The 14,532-nt window shown below is 45.8% G+C and overlaps 1 protein-coding gene across 1 annotated transcript; it reads left to right on the forward strand.

The window, feature by feature from the left end:
* Positions 1-10,794: 10,794 nt before the first annotated feature.
* LOC120846781 lies at positions 10,795-13,741 on the forward strand. Its single transcript, XM_040218656.3, has 2 exons — positions 10,795-10,815; positions 11,037-13,741. Exons 1-2 carry the CDS (start codon positions 10,795-10,797, stop codon positions 13,665-13,667), a joined length of 2,652 nt encoding a protein of 883 aa, XP_040074590.1. The 3' UTR covers positions 13,668-13,741.
* Positions 13,742-14,532: the final 791 nt, after the last annotated feature.

A 14,532-nucleotide genomic window follows, 5' to 3' on the forward strand; every position in this document is an offset into this window, starting at 1 on the left:
AGTTATATGGCCAGGGCGGCACAGTATAAAAGGCTAATTTGTAATGGTCCGTCGGCTTATTACAGAGATGTGCCAGACTTCTTTCAGAAAACTAGATGGAGGTTCATTCTAGCGTAGTTTTATCCCGCGAATCTGAATATCCCGTTCGTTTTCCTCAAAGATATAACTAAACGTCAGAAAACACACAAAAACATCCTACCAACAGTGACATCGTAAGAAGACCTTTCGGCCGCCAAGCGTGTGTCGCTTAAGGGCCGCTCGTCCAATCGCAAGTTTTCTAGGTATATTCTCCGGCATTGGCACCAGTTGTGACACATTTTTCTGCCCTTTTAAAAAATAGCATGTGCGTGCATAGCTTTGATAGGCGCTGAAGATGCGTGAACAAAGATTTTGAAAGCTGCTCTTGTGACGTCGCTCTCTAGGGAAGTGCTTTCACAGCGCTTTAAAAATGACTCTATGCAGCCTCAATTAATTAAATTAGCAAATAATTTTGATATTTGAGATTCTGGAGGTCAAATGAAGAAGATTTAAAAGTGTTTTCTCAAATACAAAACCGCTTCAGCCTCTCCTAGTATGTTCCTGAAATTTTTAATCAGTGAAAATAGACCCATGGTTCCAATTAGAAACTTGCTAAGCATCATCAAAACACACTAAATCAATTTTCTTTGTAAAGATATAAGACAAGAGTAGCATTTTATGGCGTTCTAAAAAAAATGGTCAATTTGGACGCGTTTCCAGACTTCGGTTTCTTACCAGAGCGCATCTTTGCACCTGCGGTCCAGCTGCCCAGTGGCCACAGTGCGAAGCCGCCCCCTCGCCTCCCTCGTAGGATGAAGGGAAGCAAGGCGCACGTGTGTTGCGTGTCTAAGCCCCTGGGGAACAGGACCGTGGGCGCAGAGATGAGCTCTGATAAGAAACTGAAACCTAGAAACTCATCCAAATAAAGCTTTTTACAGAACGCATAAAACGCTACCCCTGCATTATATCCTTCTAAAAAAACTTGATTTTGTGGTTTTCAATGACTCAGCAAGTTTCTAATTCAAACCATATTTTCATTTTCGCAAATTAAAAAGTTGATTAACAAATTGTATTTAATTATCTGACTGATCGTTACGACTAGGTCCCTATACTACGTACGCCTGGCCGTATAACTCGCCTGCACAAACCGCATTAATTTAGCTTTCACGACCTTTTTAAACATATATGTAAAGCTTAAAACTAAATCGCCCTGTACAACAGTGAAAAGGCGAAACCAACATGCTGGAGCCATATGGCTCCACCATGCTGGCATCGCCTTTTTGCTGGTATAGGATGTCCCATATTACGTTATGCATGTATGGTTCCGTCCACCTCCATGGTTCCGCCTTAATCCACTACGCTGGTATAGGATGTCCCATAATACGACACGCTTGTATGGTTCCGCCCACCTGTATGGTTCCGCCTTATTCCACTATACTGGAGCCGCCTTTTTCGCTTGTATAGGATGTCCCATATTACGGTTACGCTTGTATGAGCCTTTTCCGTCATCTTTCCATCATCGATATTTTCCAACAGGGTAGCGTGCACGAAAGGCGCGCATGCGCAAAGCGCGGCTCCTTAATGCGGCGCCGCGCCGTCGAACGGCGCGGCGATGCATTTCGGCACGCGCTCCGGTGCCCCGCAAACTTTTGCTCCCGACTGTACAATCGGCTGGATGTTGTGAGGACATTGACAGTTTACAGGAAACCACTAATAACTCAGAGGTTTCAGTGTTCCAAGGAGAACTGAGTTTTGAGAAATTGGGAACAGCGCGAAAAAAAGACGAGGACAACGAGAGTAGAGCACACGGCAAGCGCTTGTCCTGTGCTCTACTCTCGTTGTCCTCGTCTTTCTTGAGCGCGGTTCTCAATTTCTTAAGTCATGAACCAACTCGCCTGCATCGCCACCTTAATTCAGAATTATAGTCACCACAGTAATACACAGAAAAAAGCTACGCTTGTCTACGCAGCCCTTGGGCACTGTACCATATTGCTGAAAATATTTTAACTTGCATCTGCTGGTGCTGCTACACTGCAACGCAACGATTGTTTGGCACAGGTCAAGGAGACCAAGTGGCGTAAACCATCTTCGAGCCCTGTGGCACGCTGCACTTCATAAGCCAGTGTTGCTTCACAGCTATAAACGCTATATATGTGAATCAGAAGACTACATTACTCATCAAGAAACCGAAGAAAATGAAAGGCACGAATAGAACATGCCTACACTGCTTTAAAGTGTACTTTGGGTGGTCTCACGTACGTAGCCTGTGCACTTGCTGCCTAACTTTTCACTTTGCTGCTGTATCCATCTCTGGCCAAACCGGCTCACATTGCTCATCCTAAGCTGTGCTTCAACGAGTGCAGCGACAGCAGGAGACACAGGAACGCGGACACTCTCAACGACTTCGGCAACTGTCCTCATCTGACGTTGTCGTTGCAGCCTTCTTTGCAGCCTCTTGTTACGCTCTTGAAGCCGTCGCACCTTGGCTCTCAGGGCGTTCACCTTCTCCTTGTCAATGCTGCGGCTTTTGCCGGGTGCTGCAATTTAACAAATGAACCAGATCAGGTCTCCAAGAAAAACTTGCATTCGCCATCAACTTATTAAATGTGTAATCTATTCACATTCAAAAATACTCCTCAATGATTTGAAGTGTCTTTAAACAAGAACAGCAAGTATGACAGACTACACATAGGCAATTAAGTTACGGAAGCAGCAGTACACCTTTATTTCGGACTAGGCGCTTCATGTTGGCCAGAGACCTGATAGTAGAAAAAGACAAGGGCGCACACAGAAACATGAAAGTCAGAATACGCATCCAAACTGTGAAATGCATTTTTTTAAAGCTTGACCACACCTTACTCATGACGATGGCACTGTAACAGTGAAGCGGTCGCACGAAAACAGGCAACTAATGTTTGGCAGATAGGACGGGACCATGACAGGCTCAGCATCACACACATATGACCAAGGCAGCTTTCCGCTACAGTACGGAATAGTGAAATATTTGATTGTCAAAAGCGGTTTAACGTGTATCGTTCCGATAGGCAGTTTGGATCTGGAGGTGGTGTACTAATTGCAGTAGCCGACTGTATTGTTTCCTATTGTGTAAACTTGGCGTTAAATATTGAGTTTCTCTGCGTTTGTTTTGAAGTGAATTATAAAAAAGTTATCCTTTGTGTTTGCTATCGTCCGCCGAAGTGTACCTCTAGTTTTGTAAACGAACTTCATGATGCTATCAATATAGTTCTAACAAGGTTTCCAAACAGTCCAATATTTCTTCTAGGTGATTTTAATTACCCAAACATCTGTTGGTCACATGAGAGCCCGTTTCCTAACCCATTTTCGTCGGAGTGTTTCGATTTCTTGAACATGTGTTCCGATTTTAACTTGTCGCAGCTAGTTACAGAACCCACAAGAATTGCAGCCACGTCAGCAAATATTCTTGACCTTGTTCTGACCTCCACACCTGACCTTGTATCCCTAATATCTCACCTACCAGGACTAAGTGATCACTGCTCGTTACTCATCTCTCTAAGCATACCAAAGTGTAATAGTAGAAAGCAGATAAAACTTATTCGTGACTACCGAAAAGCTAATTTCGACGCTATAAACGATGCCCTGAGTCAGTTTGTTGATCACTATTTTGTTAACTGCTCCGAGCGTTCTGTTGAGCAGAACTGGAATATGTTTAAGGGTCAAGTCGCTGTTCTCACCGACAAGTACATTCCACTGCGATCTGTAACTCTGTAACGTCTCACCATCAATCACCATGGTATAACCCATCACTGAGGAGGCTATCGAACAAGAAAAAGAGATTGTTTCGTGCCGCGAAATCTTCCAGTACCTGTAACCGTTGGGAATCTTACCACAACGCCAATGCAGTTTACGAAAGTGCTATTGAAGATGCAAAAAACGAGTATTTTAACGTTAAGCTACCGTCTATGTTAGCCACTAACCCAAAGCAGTTTTGGAATGTTAGTAAAAAAGAAAAATTCGTAATTTCACTCAAGGACGCGAATGGAGACGTAATTAATAGCGATGAATGTGCTCGCGTTTTGAATGATGTTTTTATTAAGTCCTTTCAGTCTGTTATTAACACGCCTATTTGTAGATTTGACGCGAGTGATTTTTTGCCTATGGGACCCGTTCTTGTCGACCCATTTGGTATTGTTAAAATAATCGATAACTTAAAACTTTCTTCCTCTGCTGGCACCGACAGCATTAACTCAAAGTTCCTCAAGAACACAAAAATGTATTGCTCTTTGATATTATCTCAAATTTTTTCCCAGTCGCTTTCACTTGGAGAGTTGCCTGCTGATTGGAAGATAGGGAGGGTGGTGCCAATCCACAAAGGAGGTGATAAACATTGCCCGAATAACTATCGACCAATTTCGCTTACTAGCATTCCATGCAAGATACTAGAACATATCATCTACTCACAACTAGTTCAATTTTTAGAATCTAACCTTTTCTTTAGCACCGCTCAGCATGGTTTTCGTAAATCCTTCTCTTGCGAAACGCAACTTTTGTCATTCACCCATGATTTGCACCTAGCGCTTGACCGAGGGTCCCAGGTAGACTGCATTTTTTTGGACTTTTCCAAAGCATTCGATAAAGTTTCACACAAGCTGCTGCTATTAAAACTTAACAGTCTTAACATTGACGCAAATGTTCTGTCCTGGATAACTTGTTTTCTCACTAATCGTTCCCAGTTTGTAACCGCTAACGATGAAACGTCCCCGCTCGCCTCCGTCCATTCTGGAGTACCGCAAGGTTCTGTATTAGGTCCGCTATTGTTCCTTATCTATATTAACGATTTGCCGAATTCGATTTCTTCTTCAATTAGTTTATTCGCTGATGATTGTGTTATTTACAGAGAAGTTACTAACGCCTCGGATGTTCTGAATTTACAAACTGACATCAACCATGTTTCAAAGTGGTGTGAATTATGGGGGATGGAACTTAACACGACTAAATGCAAGGCCATGACAGTATCGCGTAAATGTAATTTTCCTTCTTCTTATTTTCTCGAAGATGTCCCCTTACATTCTGTCTCTTCTTATAAATACCTAGGAGTGTATATAACCTCAGATATTTCCTGGCAAATGCATGTTGAGTATGTTATTAATAACGCTAATCGAATGCTGGGTTATCTAAAACGAAACTTTTCACTTGCCCCTTCATCTTTGAAACTAACTCTGTACAAAACGCTTGTACGCTCTAAATTACAATATGCTTCTTCTATCTGGGACCCCGGTCATTCCAAACTAACTAACGCCCTGGAATTAGTTCAGAACCGCTCTGCTCGTTTTATTCTTAATAACTTTCATCGCACCGCAAGCGTGAGCTCAATGAAAACTAGCCTATTGTTGCCTAACCTCAATTTACGTCGTAAAATAGCTCGTTTATGTCTTTTTCATAAGATATACCATACTAACTCATTACTTCACAACCGACTGCTGAATCAACCTTCTTATATTTCACCTCGCATTGATCATATGTATAAAGTAGACATTCTAAAATGCAACACTAATGCATTCCAAGAGTCATTCATTCCAAAAACTTCAGTGGATTGGAACCACCTTCCCGCATCTATCGCAACAATTGTTCCTGACCATTTATTTAGGACTGCCATGAATAATCTATACTGCTCAGATTGAGCTGCGAAGTGTACTACTGCCACTAACCCCCACTCCCCTCTGTAATGCCAATGGCCTTGAGGGTATTTTAAATAAATAAATAAATAAAAAACACTGCCTTACGTGAGGTTTTGTGGGAAGACTTATGATTCAGTGAACCCAGTTGAGCTGTTTTGATTTTATGGTGTTAACACCTGCGTGTGGAACATTTTTTTTGTATTTTTGTGTGCTTGACAATGACGATATACCGTAAAAGACAAAAATTTGGTGAACTTTGAACAAACTTCGATTTGAAGCTGCCAGCTACCCGGTCTTGTGTTATGTGACCCCTTGTGCCATCAGCTCTCAAGATAATGTTTAGTATCCGCTGGTGTTTTTCGAGCCTTGGCTTTTTATTTTTGCGGTCTGACCTTTTATGATTTCACGAAAACAAATTGCAAAAGAAAAAAGTTCGCATCATAGCAAGCACTCACATTTGTGAGAAGGCCCAGCAGCACAGCCAGACAGAGAGTCTCTAGGCGACGGTGAAGAGACCAGAATCTCCATGTCAGCCACGTCCCCGCTGGACTCTTGATCAGGAGCAGCACCTTGACGTAAAGCGTAGCTGTGATCAACTGCAAAAAAAAAAAAAAAAAAATAAAGAGAGGTTTTTACAAAAACTGTAAGTAAGAAAGCAAGTTCAACAAAGCGGAAAGTTGGGCGAGTCGGTTGTTCATCTTAGCTGGCAGAAACAGTGCCTCTCTGTGTACTTCTAAAGCGCCTGTCTGTATACTCCTTGTTTCTTGTCCTTCGCAAGTTCCGCTGTTTCTACCAGTTAAAAAATGAAAGCCGTTTACAACTCCCTGTAACGCCGAATTAGAGCGCAGCTCTTGAGGAGGAGGAGGGAAGGGTACTGGCGGGTGGGTCAAGTGACCTCGGGGGGCGGGGGGTCACGTGACCTTGTGGGAGTCACGTGACCTTGGGGCGTCACGTGACGTCGGGGGGTCACGTGACCTGGGGCCACGTGACGATACCGATGACGTCATCAGTAGCGTCACTGATGGCGCCATCAGTGGTGATGATGACGATGCGGATGCCGGTGACGTCATCAGTGACGTCACTGATGACGTCATCAGTGATGATGACGATGACGATACGGATGCCGGTGACGTCATGAGTGACGTCACTGATGACGTCATCAGTGGCTATGACGTCAACGGGGGGTCACGTGACCTCGGGGGGTATCCCCAGGTCACGTGACACCAGGGGGGGTCACTTGACCTGAATAACCATCGTGACCCTCGTGAGGGTAACCCTAGTAACCCTTGTGAGGGCAACTCTCGTGACCCTCGTGAGGGTAACTCTCGTGACCCTCGTGAGGGTAACTCTCGTGACACTCGTGAGGGTAACTCTCATAACCCTCGTGACCCTCGTGAGGGTAACCCTCGTGAAGGTTACCCTCACGAGGGTTACTAACCCTTGTAACCCTCGTGAGGGTTACGAGGGTAAGCAACCCTCGTGAGGGTAACTCTCATAACCCTCGTGACCCTCGTGAGGGTAACCCTCGTGAAGGTTACCCTCACGAGGGTTACTAACCCTCGTAACCCTCAAAAGGGTTACCTTCACGAGGGTTACCCTCACGGGGGTTACTAACCCTCGTAACCCTCGTGAGGGTTACAAGGGTAAGTAACCCTCGTGAGGGTAACCCTCGTGAAGGTAACCCTTTTGAGGGTAACTAACCCACGTAACCCTCGTGAGTGTTACGAGGGTAAGTAACCCTCGTGGCCCTCGTGATCCTCGTGAGGGTAACCCTCATGAGATTAACCCTCGTAACCCTCGTAACCCTCACGAGGGTTACGAGGGTTGCGGTTACGCCGACGCCGACGCCGATGCCGACGCCGCTCAAGCCGGGAACGGGCCCCTAAGAGCTGCGCTCTAAAAAAATTAAAGCCGTTTACAACTTCCTGTAACACCGAATTGGAGCGCAGCTCTTGAGGAGGAGGAGGGAAGGGTACGGAGGGTTACAGAATTTTTAGAGCGCAGCTGTTAGGGGCCCGTTCCCGGCTTGAGCGGCGTCGCCGTCGGCGTCGGCGTAACCAAGGTCATCCCAAGGTCACGTGACCCCCAAGGTCACGTGACCCCTTCCAAGGTCATCTCAAGGTCACGTGACCCCCAGGTCACGTGACCCCTCTGAGGGTCACGTGACCCCTCTGAGGTCACGTGACCCCCGAGGTCACGTGACCCCTCCAGGTCACGTGGGGGTCACCTTTGGGGTCACGTGGCCTTGAGGTCACCCCCAGGTCACGCCTCCCCGAGGTCACGTGACCCCCTCCCCGAAGTCACGTGACACCCCCCCCTGAGCATATTAAAGAATGAGGGGAGGAGGAGGAGAAGGGGGAGGGGTCTACCCTCCCCTCAGTACCCTTCACTCCTCCTCCTCAAGAGCTGCGCTCCAATTCGGCGTTACAGGGATTTGTAAACGGCTTTCACTTTTTCCGCTAGATTTAGCGGGGAAATTTTTCCGCTAGGTTTAACGGGAAATTGTTTCCGCTAGACAGCGGGGAATTTTTTCCGCTAAATCTAGCGGGGAAATTTTTCCGCTAGATTTAGCGCGAAATTTTTTCCGCTAGATTTAGCGGGCAAATTTTTCCGCTAAATTTAGCGGAGAATTTTTTCCGCTAAATCTAGTGGGGAAAATTTTTCCGCTAAATTTAGCGGGGAAAATTTTCCGCTAGATTTAGCGGGGAATATTTTCCGCTAGATTTAGCGGGGAAAGTTTGCCGCTAGATTTAGCGGAGAATAATTTCCGCTAGATTTAGCGGGGAAATTTTTCCGCTAGATTTAGCGGAAAAATTTTCCCCGCTATTTAGCGGAGAAAGTTTTCCGCTAAATCTAGCGGGGAAACTTTTTCCGCTAAATCTAGCGGGGAAAATTGTCCGCTAGATTTAGCGGGGCAATTTTTCCGCTAGATTTAGCGGGGAAATTTTTCCGCTAAATTTAGCGGGGAAATGTTTCCGCTAAATCTAGCGGAGAATTTTTTCCGCTAGATTTAGCGGGCAAACATTCCGCTAAATCTAGCGGAATTTTTCCGCTAGATTTAGCGGGTTAATTTTTCCGCTAGATTTAGCGGGAAATTTACCCATAATGCACCGCGCGGTTACGCCGACGGCGACGGCGAAGGCGACGGCGACGTCGACGCCGCTCAAGCCGGATACGGGCAATACCACCTAGAACACAAGGCCTGCGCGTTTCCTCCTCTAAACGTCATCACTAGTAGATCCCCCGAGCGCCCCCTAGATAGCCCGGATGAGCGCCGTCGTCTGCTACATAGTCTGCTAGAGCGGTTGACAGCACTGCCGCTGTATCGTCAGACGCTCGACCCGCGAAGGTCGAAAAAATCGGATGAAATGCCGTTCCACTGCTGCGTGAAAAATTGCCAAGGAAATAAGCACAAGTCTTATAGTTCAGTGCCAGTTTTTTCGTTCCCGACCGATGAAACCCGAAGGCAGCAGTGGCTGCAAGCACTGCCGAAGGAGAGTGTAGTGTCCGAACGCTCAAAGGTGCGCACGTAGTACATTCAAGCATTGGCTCTTGTACCTCTTTAGTTGAAGAACTACGAGGTTACACTGATAGAAACTTCCTTTCGTATTCGACACGAGATGGGATCTCGATAAGGACGGGCGAGAAAATGCACGTAGTGCAGTTTGTTTTATTGAAGTTTTTTTTTTTTTTTTTCCCTCTTGTTTATCGACGTAAGAGCGCACTCGCAAACTCGGCAGGTACATCTGCAAACTGACGTTCTGTCGCAATTTGGGCTTACTATACCCACCGTTCACGAAGAAAGTGTAGCTTCCGCAGTGCTGCAGCGCCGAGTTACTGACGACATCGTCGGCGTGATGCCGATCATACAGTCGAGCTGCGAGCCGATCAGAAAGTTTCAACGTCGCGCAGAAAAATTGACGCGGGGTACGATATGTAATTTCGCAACCTTTTCAGAGCACCACGGTACAGGAATTGCATATTCAGTGCTTAATGGCGCATATGACAACCGGTTCAGTGTAACTTCGCGCACGGCACATATGCAGCACGAATGTCGAAGTCGAGGAGACTTGCATTCGTAACGTAGCGTAAGAAAACGCTGCCCTGTGAATGGGTCCTACCGGGCAGCTGTTTCGATGTTGCGTGCCGGCAACGTTCGAAATACGGACTCCACTAAATCGAAGCGTAGTCCTCATGTTTTGATCGTGTTTTTCTTGTTTTGAACGGTGTCCCGTGCGAGCGAATTAAGAAAAAGCTAGAGACGCGTGCCCAACCAGCCCAACGCTCTGCGCATTCCGGTCTCGCACGTGCGTTCATACAGTGCAGGCACTTTTCTACGCTACAGGCTCATTCCTCAGGGGTAGTCCCAACAGTGCACAATCACTGGAGAACACCTTCACCTCTTTTATAGTTCCTTTGTAGTCATGCACTCCTCTCTACCCCAAGAAAAACACTGAAGTATTATATTCCACGTGACTTTAGTAATCTGTGAAGTTAAAAGCTGAATATTTGATGAGAGAGAATATCAAAACAACTGCTAGTTAGAGTTGTCGCTGCCCGAGGAGTCCAACTGGAACCCCAACTAAGGTGCCAGGTTCGGCCAGGTTCGATTGACGCATGGTTAGATGAACTTATGGAACAAGAAAAAAAAAAAGAGGAAAAAAATGGGAGAAAAGGGGACAGACTTACATTAATTTATTATTAGGCATATATTATTTATAATTATAGTATAATTCACCAATAAGCTCAACTCAAGCCCGTAATTTATGGTGGACGGGATATGCTGAATGATGTGGGCCACCAGCAATATAAACTTCTCTGCTTAACTAACATACAGTGCACAGAGCATTCACAGAACACTCCAGTACAGTAAAAACAAATGTAGCTTTGATACACCAGCATTCAAAATGGAAATAATATATATAAGCACCTCGATTACTTAGTTTTGTTTTATATGTACAACTCTCCTTATTCACTCTTTCTTGCACTACTTGAAATGTAGTGCAAATATATGGCACTCATCTATGCTTTTACATCATTTGAAGGACAATCTACTAGCTTCCTTCGCTAAAGGGTCAGTTTGGATTGAGGAAATATATTCATGCCTTCAGTGGCGAACATGCGTTATAAAAAGCTAACCGTAAATCAAGAACAACTATCTAAAATTCAATAATGCCAGAAATTTTATTGTCAAAAAAGAAAAGAAGTGGAGACATTTTTTTTCGTAACAGGCAATGAAACAGTCAAATGCCTCACTACAATCACTACAAAATTATTTCACATTCTTCACCAAATTCTACAGCTGCTTTGGCTACCACATAACAGCAGTCACATGAAACAGTCATACTTTCTTTATTGTAGGTGTGTGCAGCACACTTTGAAGACAGATTCGTGATCACGTCAACACAGTACACAGACCCCAGAACCGGAGCAGTCCTCCAAGCCCGTCTCGATAGACCGAGACTTTCCAACAATGCTGTGCCGACAATATTTGCCTGCAGCACCTCTTCACTGCCCCAAGAACCACCACTGGCAGAGCCACCTGAAAAGAGACCAAGAGAACCCAATGAGGAAAATGATATCTCATTTGACCAACTCATAGACCAAATCCAAGACATCAATGCTACTCCCTTCTGGAACTGCATTCAAAACGACCAAGGTGTTACATTCCTGAACATCAACCAAGACCCCAACAACGCCCCACAGCTGAAGTACTCCGTTACTGTGAAGCCTGACTTAACGGTATCAGTATACTGTTACAGCACAAAGACAACCAAGCTTTCAGGCGACTTTTGGATACCGACCACCATCACCAGTCTGAAAACGCTGGTTGACCTGCTCGACAACATCAGAGCATTCGACAAGTCGGCCACATCATCTGGCACCAGCAAGAAGAAGGACGCCATTCTTGGACTCATCCTGTCGTTACTTGATGACCTCAGGAATGACAATGAAGTTCAGGACATCGCAGACGCGCTGGCATTTTTGTGCCAACAGGTAGATGTGCTCCTGAGAAAAAAGCCCAAGTATGCACCAGACTTTCTCATTTTTGCAAGCCTCATATACACCATTTCGCCACACGCGTACAAGTTTATGAGGGGCACCTCCCGTATCATGCTGCCACATCCCTCTACGATCAGGAGACTGTGTTCCAACCAACAGCTGAACCCCTCAACAGAGCAAGACGATGAACAGCTTCTGTCTTACATAAAAAAACAAAGTGAACACCTTGAGGATCACGAAAAAGTTGCCACCCTCATGTTGGATGAAGTACATTTAAAACCTTACATCGATTATAAGGGAGGAAATGTCCAAGGCAGCTCTGCCAACTCATGCAAAGCAGCACGAACAGCACATGTGTTCATGATACAGAGCCTGTTGTCATCCAACAAAGATGTCGTACATGTCCTCCCTGTGTGCCAGATAGATGCCCAACAGCTGCACTGCTTCGTGAAGAAAATTATTCTAAGGCTAGAGGCACTAGGATTCAAGATCATCGCCGTCGTAACCGACAATAACGCCATCAACCGCAAGATGATGTCACAATTCGCCACCCACGCCAAATTCGATATGGTCTACAGCCACCCAGCAGACACAGACAGGCCCCTCTTTTTCATTGTGGACCCTGTACACTTGTTGAAATGCATTCGCAACAACTGGCTGAGCCAAGGAACTCCTGGAAAGTGCTTCGCATTCCCAAGCTTCGAAAGCATCGAAACGGCGACTCCTGCCACATCACAACAACAAGCTTCATTTGATGCCTTGAGGGAGTTACAGCTTCACGAGACTGACCAACTGGCTAAGTTTGGCTACGGACTCAGTGCCAAGGCGCTACATCCATCAAGTCTGGAGCGCCAAAATGTGAGGTTGGTCTTGAAAATCTTCAATGACCACGTCGTGCAAGCTTTAAGGACACTTGGCCACGACCTCGGCATCCAGCACGTCCTGGAAACGGCTAACTTCATCGAGCTGATTGTGAGGTGGTGGAAAGTGGCGAATGTGAAGACCCCCTTGAAAGGGCAGAGGCTGCGAGATCCAATGCAGGAGCCTGTCAGCTCTGTGGCAGATCCGAAGCTCAAGTTCCTCAGTGACATGGTCCAGTGGCTCGACACCTGGGAAGCAATGGACACAGACAGTGGGAGACTGACCAATGAGACACATAAAGCGCTCAGACTGACTTGCTCCACCCTGGTAAAGGTGTCCATCTACTGCCTCAGGGAGCTTGGTTTCAGCTATGTTCTGCTCGGCAAATTTCAAACAGACTCTCTGGAAGCCAGATTTGGAAAGTACAGGAGGCTTGCTGGGACACAATACCACATTTCCATCCGCCAGTTGTACGAGTCGGAGACAAAGATCAGGCTGCAAAAGATGCTACCACTGGTGCCCGCCACAGAGTTACTTGGCAGGGCACAAGAACAAGCAACACACGAAGAGGTGACACAGGAGGAACGCAACCAGTTCAGCATCACAGTAGATGCTACTGACATCGCTGCCAAACATGATCAGATGCCTGCGATTACCTATATTGCAGGCTACTGTGCCCATGCAGTCCTAAAAAAACTTGGTTGCGATGCTTGCGAAGAAAACCTCACCCTGGAAGAAAGAAGCATTGAGCTCGACGATGCAAGCCTCATCAAAGGAATCTCCCGGGGAGGGCTGAAATTTCCCCAAGCCGTAGTCGTGAATGCCGTGCTCCACACACAGCTAGTGCTGGAAAAGCTCACAGACAAGGAGAATGCAGCACAGTTCTTTGCAGTTCGAAACCAGAAGGGACTGCTTATGTCTGTCACTAGGGAGATGCTGACCAAGTATGATGACCTGGATGTGTGTGACTTTGGACATGACCCCAAGGTTGTGATGACGCACATCTTGAGTGTGTCAGCTAACACTTTCCTTGCTAACTACTGCCGGAACCAAAATGAGGCTATCCAAGACGCTGCAGCCTCTAAAAAAAATGTGCGGAAGTTGCAAGTCCTAAGCCAGAGCAAGTAGTGGCACAAACACAAACTGTCAAGAAATCTCCAATGACTGGCATTATGTATTTGTCTATTTACTTCTCAAAATATTTGTGAAAATGGACAGTACTTGACCTATTAACATGCATTATATAAGTTTATTACTTCCTTCTTGGTTTGACCAGCTACTACATATTGTTATATTGTGATTTCCAAATAACAAAACCATGAAATATCAAGCAGGGAAGAACAATCTCTCCAGAGCAGTAAAGGTGCAGTGATACATAGTTTCTGACAAAGGTTGGTGAACCATTTTCTAAAAGATGAATAATGCAAACTATAGAGTAAAAAACACTTTTTGTTCTTTCTACTTGCATGTTCTGAAAAAGGTGTACCAATATCAAGTAAAAATTGTAGAGGAGTGAGCGAAGATCTAATAAGCTGCTAAATAGACATTGTATTCAATCATCGCTACAGTGGTATACGAGAGAGAGAGCTAACTTCTCTGTGGAACATACGGCTGGTTATACATTTGTGTTACATTGCATTACAACCACTTGCAACCGCTATACGCCGTTTACTTCCCGGATGATGGTGCGGTGGAAGCTGCATACCCATTGGACCAGTCAACTGTCGACCTTGCACCTCATGGACACACCTCCCCTCTCCCTTCACGTACTCACGAGCGGAGAACGAGGTCAAGTGACAAAAGCCATGCCATGAATTGGTCCGGCGTGAGCGCAGCATACACTGCACTGTCAGCTTTAGGATAAACGGAGCACAGCAAAGCATTGCTGCGACACCAGCCAATATTTCTGAGCTAGCTTCGTGTTTAATAACAGTCAGGGTTTCGTTTTCGCCACAGTGGGCGGTGGTGGGTCTGCCGCCCACTAGCCCAAATG

This window comes from Ixodes scapularis, unplaced genomic scaffold, assembly GCF_016920785.2.
Source record: "Ixodes scapularis isolate PalLabHiFi unplaced genomic scaffold, ASM1692078v2 PGA_scaffold10__122_contigs__length_95168666, whole genome shotgun sequence".
NCBI classification, from domain to species: domain Eukaryota; kingdom Metazoa; phylum Arthropoda; class Arachnida; order Ixodida; family Ixodidae; genus Ixodes; species Ixodes scapularis.